General features: G+C 35.4%; 1 protein-coding gene across 1 annotated transcript in view; it reads right to left on the bottom strand.

Moving 5' to 3' along the window:
- The window catches only part of LOC149797526 (uncharacterized), a 194,012-nt gene that overhangs the window by 111,826 nt on the left and 67,441 nt on the right, over window positions 1-14,745 (bottom strand). Inside the window, exons 29-37 of the mRNA XM_089960770.1 lie at window positions 14,397-14,474; window positions 12,951-13,028; window positions 11,701-11,778; window positions 8,692-8,769; window positions 7,246-7,323; window positions 5,996-6,073; window positions 3,714-3,791; window positions 2,268-2,345; window positions 1,018-1,095 (exon numbers count right to left, since the gene is read on the bottom strand). Coding sequence (XP_089816896.1) covers window positions 1,018-1,095; window positions 2,268-2,345; window positions 3,714-3,791; window positions 5,996-6,073; window positions 7,246-7,323; window positions 8,692-8,769; window positions 11,701-11,778; window positions 12,951-13,028; window positions 14,397-14,474 — 702 coding nt within the window. The remainder of the gene's footprint in view (window positions 1-1,017; window positions 1,096-2,267; window positions 2,346-3,713; window positions 3,792-5,995; window positions 6,074-7,245; window positions 7,324-8,691; window positions 8,770-11,700; window positions 11,779-12,950; window positions 13,029-14,396; window positions 14,475-14,745) is intronic.

Consider the following 14,745-nt stretch of genomic DNA (forward strand, 5'->3'; position numbering starts at 1 on the left):
ATATCAAATCAAAATATAAAATAAGATAGTGTAGCTGGAACTACACGTAATACATCAAGAAAAGAATAAAGAACATTGGACTACCAAATGATCGAAACCTCTGGAAATAGAAAAGCAGGAAAGCATAAACAAGCAGCAAGTATTCTGTGGCATGAAAACAATTTCATCGGAACATTCTTGTTTTGCAATCATTTTCGAACCAACATATGAGAGGCCTACTTTTGTCGAATTTCACTTTGTTCTTTTCTCAATGATAGCTAACATACCCCTGAAGAGGACGAAGACAACTAATCACCAGGTAGTAGTTTTGCAAATATGACAAAGACATTTTCAAATCAGCCTTAGTCACACCCACACCCACACACAAACACACACATACACACATTCACTTGATTCCAAAGAATGATTTCAATGATTATTACATCAGCGAAAATATGTATCGGCACTTTCGTGTTTTACTTGCTTCTACAATCCGAAATGAGATAAAATATATACCGTAATGTATTTCCTGGTACTTTTGACACTGAATACCTAATTATGTGTTGTTCAGCAAACCGTTCTGCCTGTGGGCTGTGCAAAATTTACTTTGATAATAAAAAGTTTCTTTCCAGCAAGAAGAGTTTCCAACCCGATCTTTGAGGCTAGACAAATAAGTCTACTTTGTAAATGGCCTTTACAACATAAGTCAAACAAAGCGTCCTTCTTCCATGCAGACAAATGGGTTTTATTAATCGAAACGAATATATGCACACATTTAGCGTATTATGTGTGATTGTACAGTTTGGAGTCAGACCATTAATGAACTTGGTATACTTCGTGATTCTTCAGAGCCAGACATCCTAAATTGTACCCTGTCCAGCATGCACTTTTCTCAGTGGTCTTCCCAACCCAATAATACAATTCAGAGCGTACTTACTCAATCAATATTAATGGGTTATAGTATTCAAATACTTTATCTACAATATAGTCTGCGTGTTATGTGTTATTGTACAGATTGGAATCAGGCTTGATGATTACCTTTCTCTGCCTTCTAAATCATCCAGATCAGAACCGTCTGCTGATTTCTTTTGAGGAGTCGCATCCTTCCGCTCGGACCTGATAATATTTGGATAAGAAATTAATTGTTAACAATAAGTGAAGTTTCCCAATCCATACCCGCTTCACTTTTAATAATAGTCATGTATGACTTAGGTACATATCGCAAGGCCAATCCTATTTGGTGACGCAAACGAAATAATTCATTATTTCATGCAAACATAATTTTTATAATCAAAATTTATCTGATGAATTGTTTAACCAGTTATATAGATCTGGACTACTAAATGAACGAAACTTCTGGAAATAGAAAAGCAGGAAACATAAACATGCAACAAGCATTCTGTGGCATGAAAACATTTTCCTCGGACAATTCTTGTTTTCCAATTCCATTTCTAACCAACATGTGACAGGACAACTGATCTCGAATTTCACTTTGTTCTTTCTCAATGGTAGCTAAGATTCCCCTGACGAGGGAGATGACCACTGATCACCAGGTAATATTTTTGAAAATATGATACAGAGATTTCCAAATCAGCTGTGGTCACACACACGCACACACACTCACACACACACATATACACACACATACACATACACATAGTATCTTCATTCCAAACAATGACCTAATTGATTATTACATCAAACACAATATATATCGGGACTTTCGTATTATACGTGCTTCTACAATTCGATATCAGAAAAGATATATACCGTAATGGATTTCCTGGCACATTTGACAGTGAATACGTAGGTATGTCTTGTTCAGAGAAACAGTTGTGAGAGTGGGCTTGGAAATATTTTATTTGATAATAAAACGTTTCTTTTAAACAAGGACAGTTTCCATGCCGATCTTTGATGTTACACAAAGAAGTATACTTTATATTGGGCTTTGCAACAAAAGCCAAACAAAGCGTACTTATTCCATGCATACAAATGGATTTTATTAATCGAAAAGAATATGTGCAAATATTTAGCGCATTATGTGTGATTGTACAGTTTGAAGACAGACCATATAATGAACTTGGTGTACTTCCGGACTCTTCAGAGGCAGACATAATAAGTTGTATCCTGTCCAGCATAAACCTTTGTCTGTGGTCTTCCCATCCCACTAATATAATGCAGAGCGTACTTAATGCCTATGAATGGTTTATAGTATTCAAATACACTATCTACCAAAAATCTAAGTGTTATGTGTGATTGTAAGGATTGGAACCAGGCTTGATGATTACCTGTTTCTGCCTTCTGACTCATCCAGGTCAGAACCTTCTCCTGTATTCTTTTGAGCAGTCGTATCTTTCTGCTGAGACCTGATAACATTTGGGTATGAAAATAATCATGACTTAAGTACAGATCGTAAGGCCAATCCTATTTCGTGACGCAAACGAAATAGTTCACTACTTCATGCAAACATAATTCTAATAATCAAGCTTATTTTGAAGAAACATTTAGTCAGTTATATAGGTTTTACTTCTAGACTAATATTTAACTGTACATAATGTTTATGTCTCTTAAAGTACTACAGTTTACATGCAGAAAACAATCAAATCACAACATCATTATATTAAAAGTATAAGAAAAATGTAATGGCTGCCGGAACTGACCAAATGCCTTATTTTATTCTAGCTATATTCTAAACGCGAGTCAGTAATATCAAATCAAAATATCAAATAAGATTGTATAGATGGAACTACACGTAATACATCAAGAAAAGAATAAAGAACACTGGACAACTAATGGACGAAACCCCTGGGAATAGAAAAGCAGAAAAGCATAAACTTGCAACAAGTATTCTGTGGCATGAAAACAATTTCATCGAAACATTCTTGTTTTGCAATCATTTTCGAACCAACATGTGAGAGGCCTTCTCCTCTCGAATTTCACTTTGTTCTTTTCTCAATCATAGCTAACATATGCCTGACGAGGAAGACAACTAATCACCAGGTAATAGTTTTGCAAATATGACAAAGACATTTTCAAATCAGCCGTAGTCACTCAAACACACACACATACACAGACAAACACAAACGAACACACACACGCACACACTATCTTCATTCCAAAGAATTATTTCAATGATTATTACATCAACGAAAATATATATCGGCACTTTCGTATTTTACGTGCTTCTACAATTCGAAACGAAACAAGATATATACCGGTATGTATTTCCTGGCAGTTTTTACACTGAAAACCTAAATTCTGTGTTGTTCAGCAAACAGTTCTGCGTGTGGGCTGTGCAAAATTTACTTTGATACTGAAAGTTTCTTTCCAGCAAGGAGAGTTTCCAACCCGATCTTTGAGGTTAGACAAATTAGTATACTTTGTCAATGGCCTTTACAACACAAGCCAAACAAAGCGTCCTCTTCCATGCATAAAAATGGATTTATTAATCGAAACGAATAATGCACACATTTAGCGCATTATGTGAGATTGTACAGTTTGGAGTCAGACCATATAAAGAACTTGGTATACTTCGTGACTCTTCAGAGTCAGACATCCTAAGTTGTATCCTGTCCAGCATGCACCTTTCTCAGTGGTCTTCCCAACCCAATAATACAATTCAGAGCGTACTTTCTCAATCCATATTAATGGGTTATAGTATTCAAATACTTTATCTACATATAGTCTGCGAGTTATGTGTTATTGTAGAGATTGGAGTCAGGATTGATGATTACATTTCTCTGCCTTCTGAATCATCCAGATCAGAATCTTCTGCTGAATTCTTTTGAGGAGTCGCATCCATCTCCTCGGACCTGATGATATTTGGATATGAAATTAATTGTTAACAATAAGTGAAGTTTCCCAATCCATAGCCGCTTCACTTTTAATAATAGTTATGTATGACTTAGCTACATATCATATGGCCAATCCTATTTTGTGACGCAAACGAAATAATTCATTATTTCATGCAAACATAACTCTTATAATCAAGCATTGTCTGATGAATCGTTTAACCAGTTATATAGATTTGACAGCTTGACTAATATGTAGCTGTACATAATGTTTACGTCTGTAAAAGTACACCAGTTTTCTTGGAGAAAAAAAAATCAAGTCACAACATCATTATATTAAAATATAAAACAAACTTGCATGACTGTCGTATCCTGCCAAATATAAAAATTATAATCCACCAGCATTCTATACGCGAGTCAGTGGTATCAAATCAAAATATAAAATACGACAATGTAGATGTAACTACACGTATTGCATCAGGAAAAGAATAACTACCGAACACAAGACTACAAAATGAACGACACCTCTGAAAATAGAAAAGCAGGAAACATAAACATGCAACAAGCATTCTGTGGCATGAAAACATTTTCCTCGGAAAATTCTTGTTTTTGCAATTCCATTTCTAACCAACATGTGACAGGACAACTCATTTCGAATTTCACTTTGTTCTTTCTAACTGGTAGCTAACATTCCCTTGACGAGGAAGACGACTACTGATCACCAGGTAATATTTTTGAAAATATCACAGAGATTTCCAAATCAGCCGTAGTCACACACACACACACACACACACACACACACACACACAAACACACACACATACACAGACACAAATTATCTTCATTCCAAACAATGACCTAATTGATTATTACATCAAACAAAATATATATCGGGACTTTCGTATTATACGTGCTTCTAAAAATCGAAATCAGAAAAGATATATACCGTAATGGATTTCCTGGCACTTTTGACAGTGAATACGTAGGTATGTCTTGTTCAGCGAACAGTTCTGAGAGTGGGCTTGGGAATATCGTATTTGATAATAAAACGTTTCCTGTAAACAAGGACCGTTTCCATGCCGATCTTTGATATTACACAAAGAAGTATGCTTTGTATTGGGCTTTGCAACACAAAAAAATGACATCAATGCCCGATCTGACCAAATGCATAAATTATAATCCAGCTATATTCTAAACGCGAGTCAGTGATATCAAATCAAAATATAAAATAAGATAGTGTAGCTGGAACTACACGTAATACATCAAGAAAAGAATAAAGAACATTGGACTACCAAATGATCGAAACCTCTGGAAATAGAAAAGCAGGAAAGCATAAACAAGCAGCAAGTATTCTGTGGCATGAAAACAATTTCATCGGAACATTCTTGTTTTGCAATCATTTTCGAACCAACATATGAGAGGCCTACTTTTGTCGAATTTCACTTTGTTCTTTTCTCAATGATAGCTAACATACCCCTGAAGAGGACGAAGACAACTAATCACCAGGTAGTAGTTTTGCAAATATGACAAAGACATTTTCAAATCAGCCTTAGTCACACCCACACCCACACACAAACACACACATACACACATTCACTTGATTCCAAAGAATGATTTCAATGATTATTACATCAGCGAAAATATGTATCGGCACTTTCGTGTTTTACTTGCTTCTACAATCCGAAATGAGATAAAATATATACCGTAATGTATTTCCTGGTACTTTTGACACTGAATACCTAATTATGTGTTGTTCAGCAAACCGTTCTGCCTGTGGGCTGTGCAAAATTTACTTTGATAATAAAAAGTTTCTTTCCAGCAAGAAGAGTTTCCAACCCGATCTTTGAGGCTAGACAAATAAGTCTACTTTGTAAATGGCCTTTACAACATAAGTCAAACAAAGCGTCCTTCTTCCATGCAGACAAATGGGTTTTATTAATCGAAACGAATATATGCACACATTTAGCGTATTATGTGTGATTGTACAGTTTGGAGTCAGACCATTAATGAACTTGGTATACTTCGTGATTCTTCAGAGCCAGACATCCTAAATTGTACCCTGTCCAGCATGCACTTTTCTCAGTGGTCTTCCCAACCCAATAATACAATTCAGAGCGTACTTACTCAATCAATATTAATGGGTTATAGTATTCAAATACTTTATCTACAATATAGTCTGCGTGTTATGTGTTATTGTACAGATTGGAATCAGGCTTGATGATTACCTTTCTCTGCCTTCTAAATCATCCAGATCAGAACCGTCTGCTGATTTCTTTTGAGGAGTCGCATCCTTCCGCTCGGACCTGATAATATTTGGATAAGAAATTAATTGTTAACAATAAGTGAAGTTTCCCAATCCATACCCGCTTCACTTTTAATAATAGTCATGTATGACTTAGGTACATATCGCAAGGCCAATCCTATTTGGTGACGCAAACGAAATAATTCATTATTTCATGCAAACATAATTTTTATAATCAAAATTTATCTGATGAATTGTTTAACCAGTTATATAGATCTGGACTACTAAATGAACGAAACTTCTGGAAATAGAAAAGCAGGAAACATAAACATGCAACAAGCATTCTGTGGCATGAAAACATTTTCCTCGGACAATTCTTGTTTTCCAATTCCATTTCTAACCAACATGTGACAGGACAACTGATCTCGAATTTCACTTTGTTCTTTCTCAATGGTAGCTAAGATTCCCCTGACGAGGGAGATGACCACTGATCACCAGGTAATATTTTTGAAAATATGATACAGAGATTTCCAAATCAGCTGTGGTCACACACACGCACACACACTCACACACACACATATACACACACGTACACATACACATAGTATCTTCATTCCAAACAATGACCTAATTGATTATTACATCAAACACAATATATATCGGGACTTTCGTATTATACGTGCTTCTACAATTCGATATCAGAAAAGATATATACCGTAATGGATTTCCTGGCACATTTGACAGTGAATACGTAGGTATGTCTTGTTCAGAGAAACAGTTGTGAGAGTGGGCTTGGAAATATTTTATTTGATAATAAAACGTTTCTTTTAAACAAGGACAGTTTCCATGCCGATCTTTGATGTTACACAAAGAAGTATACTTTATATTGGGCTTTGCAACAAAAGCCAAACAAAGCGTACTTATTCCATGCATACAAATGGATTTTATTAATCGAAAAGAATATGTGCAAATATTTAGCGCATTATGTGTGATTGTACAGTTTGAAGACAGACCATATAATGAACTTGGTGTACTTCCGGACTCTTCAGAGGCAGACATAATAAGTTGTATCCTGTCCAGCATAAACCTTTGTCTGTGGTCTTCCCATCCCACTAATATAATGCAGAGCGTACTTAATGCCTATGAATGGTTTATAGTATTCAAATACACTATCTACCAAAAATCTAAGTGTTATGTGTGATTGTAAGGATTGGAACCAGGCTTGATGATTACCTGTTTCTGCCTTCTGACTCATCCAAGTCAGAACCTTCTCCTGTATTCTTTTGAGCAGTCGTATCTTTCTGCTGAGACCTGATAACATTTGGGTATGAAAATAATCATGACTTAAGTACAGATCGTAAGGCCAATCCTATTTCGTGACGCAAACGAAATAGTTCACTACTTCATGCAAACATAATTCTAATAATCAAGCTTATTTTGAAGAAACATTTAGTCAGTTATATAGGTTTTACTTCTAGACTAATATTTAACTGTACATAATGTTTATGTCTCTTAAAGTACTACAGTTTACATGCAGAAAACAATCAAATCACAACATCATTATATTAAAAGTATAAGAAAAATGTAATGGCTGCCGGAACTGACCAAATGCCTTATTTTATTCTAGCTATATTCTAAACGCGAGTCAGTAATATCAAATCAAAATATCAAATAAGATTGTATAGATGGAACTACACGTAATACATCAAGAAAAGAATAAAGAACACTGGACAACTAATGGACGAAACCCCTGGGAATAGAAAAGCAGAAAAGCATAAACTTGCAACAAGTATTCTGTGGCATGAAAACAATTTCATCGAAACATTCTTGTTTTGCAATCATTTTCGAACCAACATGTGAGAGGCCTTCTCCTCTCGAATTTCACTTTGTTCTTTTCTCAATCATAGCTAACATATGCCTGACGAGGAAGACAACTAATCACCAGGTAATAGTTTTGCAAATATGACAAAGACATTTTCAAATCAGCCGTAGTCACTCAAACACACACACATACACAGACAAACACAAACGAACACACACACGCACACACTATCTTCATTCCAAAGAATTATTTCAATGATTATTACATCAACGAAAATATATATCGGCACTTTCGTATTTTACGTGCTTCTACAATTCGAAACGAAACAAGATATATACCGGTATGTATTTCCTGGCAGTTTTTACACTGAAAACCTAAATTCTGTGTTGTTCAGCAAACAGTTCTGCGTGTGGGCTGTGCAAAATTTACTTTGATACTGAAAGTTTCTTTCCAGCAAGGAGAGTTTCCAACCCGATCTTTGAGGTTAGACAAATTAGTATACTTTGTCAATGGCCTTTACAACACAAGCCAAACAAAGCGTCCTCTTCCATGCATAAAAATGGATTTATTAATCGAAACGAATAATGCACACATTTAGCGCATTATGTGAGATTGTACAGTTTGGAGTCAGACCATATAAAGAACTTGGTATACTTCGTGACTCTTCAGAGTCAGACATCCTAAGTTGTATCCTGTCCAGCATGCACCTTTCTCAGTGGTCTTCCCAACCCAATAATACAATTCAGAGCGTACTTTCTCAATCCATATTAATGGGTTATAGTATTCAAATACTTTATCTACATATAGTCTGCGAGTTATGTGTTATTGTAGAGATTGGAGTCAGGATTGATGATTACATTTCTCTGCCTTCTGAATCATCCAGATCAGAATCTTCTGCTGAATTCTTTTGAGGAGTCGCATCCATCTCCTCGGACCTGATGATATTTGGATATGAAATTAATTGTTAACAATAAGTGAAGTTTCCCAATCCATAGCCGCTTCACTTTTAATAATAGTTATGTATGACTTAGCTACATATCATATGGCCAATCCTATTTTGTGACGCAAACGAAATAATTCATTATTTCATGCAAACATAACTCTTATAATCAAGCATTGTCTGATGAATCGTTTAACCAGTTATATAGATTTGACAGCTTGACTAATATGTAGCTGTACATAATGTTTACGTCTGTAAAAGTACACCAGTTTTCTTGGAGAAAAAAAAATCAAGTCACAACATCATTATATTAAAATATAAAACAAACTTGCATGACTGTCGTATCCTGCCAAATATAAAAATTATAATCCACCAGCATTCTATACGCGAGTCAGTGGTATCAAATCAAAATATAAAATACGACAATGTAGATGTAACTACACGTATTGCATCAAGAAAAGAATAACTACCGAACACAAGACTACAAAATGAACGACACCTCTGAAAATAGAAAAGCAGGAAACATAAACATGCAACAAGCATTCTGTGGCATGAAAACATTTTCCTCGGAAAATTCTTGTTTTTGCAATTCCATTTCTAACCAACATGTGACAGGACAACTCATTTCGAATTTCACTTTGTTCTTTCTAACTGGTAGCTAACTGATGTAACTGCACGTATTGCATCAAGAAAAGAATAACTACCGAACACAAGACTACAAAATGAACGACACCTCTGAAAATAGAAAAGCAGGAAACATAAACATGCAACAAGCATTCTGTGGCATGAAAACATTTTCCTCGGAAAATTCTTGTTTTTGCAATTCCATTTCTAACCAACATGTGACAGGACAACTCATTTCGAATTTCACTTTGTTCTTTCTAACTGGTAGCTAACTGATGTAACTACACGTATTGCATCAAGAAAAGAATAACTACCGAACACAAGACTACAAAAGAATAACTACCGAACACAAGACTACAAAATGAACGACACCTCTGAAAATAGAAAAGCAGGAAACATAAACATGCAACAAGCATTCTGTGGCATGAAAACATTTTCCTCGGAAAATTCTTGTTTTTGCAATTCCATTTCTAACCAACATGTGACAGGACAACTCATTTCGAATTTCACTTTGTTCTTTCTAACTGGTAGCTAACTGATGTAACTACACGTATTGCATCAAGAAAAGAATAACTACCGAACACAAGACTACAAAATGAACGACACCTCTGAAAATAGAAAAGCAGGAAACATAAACATTCAACAAGCATTCTGTGGCATGAAAACATTTTCCTCGGAAAATTCTTGTTTTTGCAATTCCATTTCTAACCAACATGTGACAGGACAACTCATTTCGAATTTCACTTTGTTCTTTCTAACTGGTAGCTAACATTCCCTTGACGAGGAAGACGACTACTGATCACCAGGTAATATTTTTGAAAATATCACAGAGATTTCCAAATCAGCCGTAGTCACACACACACACACACACACACACACACACACAAACACACACACATACACAGACACAAATTATCTTCATTCCAAACAATGACCTAATTGATTATTACATCAAACAAAATATATATCGGGACTTTCGTATTATACGTGCTTCTAAAAATCGAAATCAGAAAAGATATATACCGTAATGGATTTCCTGGCACTTTTGACAGTGAATACGTAGGTATGTCTTGTTCAGCGAACAGTTCTGAGAGTGGGCTTGGGAATATCGTATTTGATAATAAAACGTTTCCTGTAAACAAGGACCGTTTCCATGCCGATCTTTGATATTACACAAAGAAGTATGCTTTGTATTGGGCTTTGCAACACAAAAAAATGACATCAATGCCCGATCTGACCAAATGCATAAATTATAATCCAGCTATATTCTAAACGCGAGTCAGTGATATCAAATCAAAATATAAAATAAGATAGTGTAGCTGGAACTACACGTAATACATCAAGAAAAGAATAAAGAACATTGGACTACCAAATGATCGAAACCTCTGGAAATAGAAAAGCAGGAAAGCATAAACAAGCAGCAAGTATTCTGTGGCATGAAAACAATTTCATCGGAACATTCTTGTTTTGCAATCATTTTCGAACCAACATATGAGAGGCCTACTTTTGTCGAATTTCACTTTGTTCTTTTCTCAATGATAGCTAACATACCCCTGAAGAGGACGAAGACAACTAATCACCAGGTAGTAGTTTTGCAAATATGACAAAGACATTTTCAAATCAGCCTTAGTCACACCCACACCCACACACAAACACACACATACACACATTCACTTGATTCCAAAGAATGATTTCAATGATTATTACATCAGCGAAAATATGTATCGGCACTTTCGTGTTTTACTTGCTTCTACAATCCGAAATGAGATAAAATATATACCGTAATGTATTTCCTGGTACTTTTGACACTGAATACCTAATTATGTGTTGTTCAGCAAACCGTTCTGCCTGTGGGCTGTGCAAAATTTACTTTGATAATAAAAAGTTTCTTTCCAGCAAGAAGAGTTTCCAACCCGATCTTTGAGGCTAGACAAATAAGTCTACTTTGTAAATGGCCTTTACAACATAAGTCAAACAAAGCGTCCTTCTTCCATGCAGACAAATGGGTTTTATTAATCGAAACGAATATATGCACACATTTAGCGTATTATGTGTGATTGTACAGTTTGGAGTCAGACCATTAATGAACTTGGTATACTTCGTGATTCTTCAGAGCCAGACATCCTAAATTGTACCCTGTCCAGCATGCACTTTTCTCAGTGGTCTTCCCAACCCAATAATACAATTCAGAGCGTACTTACTCAATCAATATTAATGGGTTATAGTATTCAAATACTTTATCTACAATATAGTCTGCGTGTTATGTGTTATTGTACAGATTGGAATCAGGCTTGATGATTACCTTTCTCTGCCTTCTAAATCATCCAGATCAGAACCGTCTGCTGATTTCTTTTGAGGAGTCGCATCCTTCCGCTCGGACCTGATAATATTTGGATAAGAAATTAATTGTTAACAATAAGTGAAGTTTCCCAATCCATACCCGCTTCACTTTTAATAATAGTCATGTATGACTTAGGTACATATCGCAAGGCCAATCCTATTTGGTGACGCAAACGAAATAATTCATTATTTCATGCAAACATAATTTTTATAATCAAAATTTATCTGATGAATTGTTTAACCAGTTATATAGATCTGGACTACTAAATGAACGAAACTTCTGGAAATAGAAAAGCAGGAAACATAAACATGCAACAAGCATTCTGTGGCATGAAAACATTTTCCTCGGACAATTCTTGTTTTCCAATTCCATTTCTAACCAACATGTGACAGGACAACTGATCTCGAATTTCACTTTGTTCTTTCTCAATGGTAGCTAAGATTCCCCTGACGAGGGAGATGACCACTGATCACCAGGTAATATTTTTGAAAATATGATACAGAGATTTCCAAATCAGCTGTGGTCACACACACGCACACACACTCACACACACACATATACACACACATACACATACACATAGTATCTTCATTCCAAACAATGACCTAATTGATTATTACATCAAACACAATATATATCGGGACTTTCGTATTATACGTGCTTCTACAATTCGATATCAGAAAAGATATATACCGTAATGGATTTCCTGGCACATTTGACAGTGAATACGTAGGTATGTCTTGTTCAGAGAAACAGTTGTGAGAGTGGGCTTGGAAATATTTTATTTGATAATAAAACGTTTCTTTTAAACAAGGACAGTTTCCATGCCGATCTTTGATGTTACACAAAGAAGTATACTTTATATTGGGCTTTGCAACAAAAGCCAAACAAAGCGTACTTATTCCATGCATACAAATGGATTTTATTAATCGAAAAGAATATGTGCAAATATTTAGCGCATTATGTGTGATTGTACAGTTTGAAGACAGACCATATAATGAACTTGGTGTACTTCCGGACTCTTCAGAGGCAGACATAATAAGTTGTATCCTGTCCAGCATAAACCTTTGTCTGTGGTCTTCCCATCCCACTAATATAATGCAGAGCGTACTTAATGCCTATGAATGGTTTATAGTATTCAAATACACTATCTACCAAAAATCTAAGTGTTATGTGTGATTGTAAGGATTGGAACCAGGCTTGATGATTACCTGTTTCTGCCTTCTGACTCATCCAGGTCAGAACCTTCTCCTGTATTCTTTTGAGCAGTCGTATCTTTCTGCTGAGACCTGATAACATTTGGGTATGAAAATAATCATGACTTAAGTACAGATCGTAAGGCCAATCCTATTTCGTGACGCAAACGAAATAGTTCACTACTTCATGCAAACATAATTCTAATAATCAAGCTTATTTTGAAGAAACATTTAGTCAGTTATATAGGTTTTACTTCTAGACTAATATTTAACTGTACATAATGTTTATGTCTCTTAAAGTACTACAGTTTACATGCAGAAAACAATCAAATCACAACATCATTATATTAAAAGTATAAGAAAAATGTAATGGCTGCCGGAACTGACCAAATGCCTTATTTTATTCTAGCTATATTCTAAACGCGAGTCAGTAATATCAAATCAAAATATCAAATAAGATTGTATAGATGGAACTACACGTAATACATCAAGAAAAGAATAAAGAACACTGGACAACTAATGGACGAAACCCCTGGGAATAGAAAAGCAGAAAAGCATAAACTTGCAACAAGTATTCTGTGGCATGAAAACAATTTCATCGAAACATTCTTGTTTTGCAATCATTTTCGAACCAACATGTGAGAGGCCTTCTCCTCTCGAATTTCACTTTGTTCTTTTCTCAATCATAGCTAACATATGCCTGACGAGGAAGACAACTAATCACCAGGTAATAGTTTTGCAAATATGACAAAGACATTTTCAAATCAGCCGTAGTCACTCAAACACACACACATACACAGACAAACACAAACGAACACACACACGCACACACTATCTTCATTCCAAAGAATTATTTCAATGATTATTACATCAACGAAAATATATATCGGCACTTTCGTATTTTACGTGCTTCTACAATTCGAAACGAAACAAGATATATACCGGTATGTATTTCCTGGCAGTTTTTACACTGAAAACCTAAATTCTGTGTTGTTCAGCAAACAGTTCTGCGTGTGGGCTGTGCAAAATTTACTTTGATACTGAAAGTTTCTTTCCAGCAAGGAGAGTTTCCAACCCGATCTTTGAGGTTAGACAAATTAGTATACTTTGTCAATGGCCTTTACAACACAAGCCAAACAAAGCGTCCTCTTCCATGCATAAAAATGGATTTATTAATCGAAACGAATAATGCACACATTTAGCGCATTATGTGAGATTGTACAGTTTGGAGTCAGACCATATAAAGAACTTGGTATACTTCGTGACTCTTCAGAGTCAGACATCCTAAGTTGTATCCTGTCCAGCATGCACCTTTCTCAGTGATCTTCCCAACCCAATAATACAATTCAGAGCGTACTTTCTCAATCCATATTAATGGGTTATAGTATTCAAATACTTTATCTACATATAGTCTGCGAGTTATGTGTTATTGTAGAGATTGGAGTCAGGATTGATGATTACATTTCTCTGCCTTCTGAATCATCCAGATCAGAATCTTCTGCTGAATTCTTTTGAGGAGTCGCATCCATCTCCTCGGACCTGATGATATTTGGATATGAAATTAATTGTTAACAATAAGTGAAGTTTCCCAATCCATAGCCGCTTCACTTTTAATAATAGTTATGTATGACTTAGCTACATATCATATGGCCAATCCTATTTTGTGACGCAAACGAAATAATTCATTATTTCATGCAAACATAACTCTTATAATCAAGCATTGTCTGATGAATCGTTTAACCAGTTATATAGATTTGACAGCTTGACTAATATGTAGCTGTACATAATGTTTACGTCTGTAAAAGTACAC

This window comes from Sinohyriopsis cumingii, chromosome 6 (assembly GCF_028554795.1).
Source record: "Sinohyriopsis cumingii isolate HCF-2022 chromosome 6, ASM2855479v2, whole genome shotgun sequence".
Lineage (NCBI taxonomy): Eukaryota > Metazoa > Mollusca > Bivalvia > Unionida > Unionidae > Sinohyriopsis > Sinohyriopsis cumingii.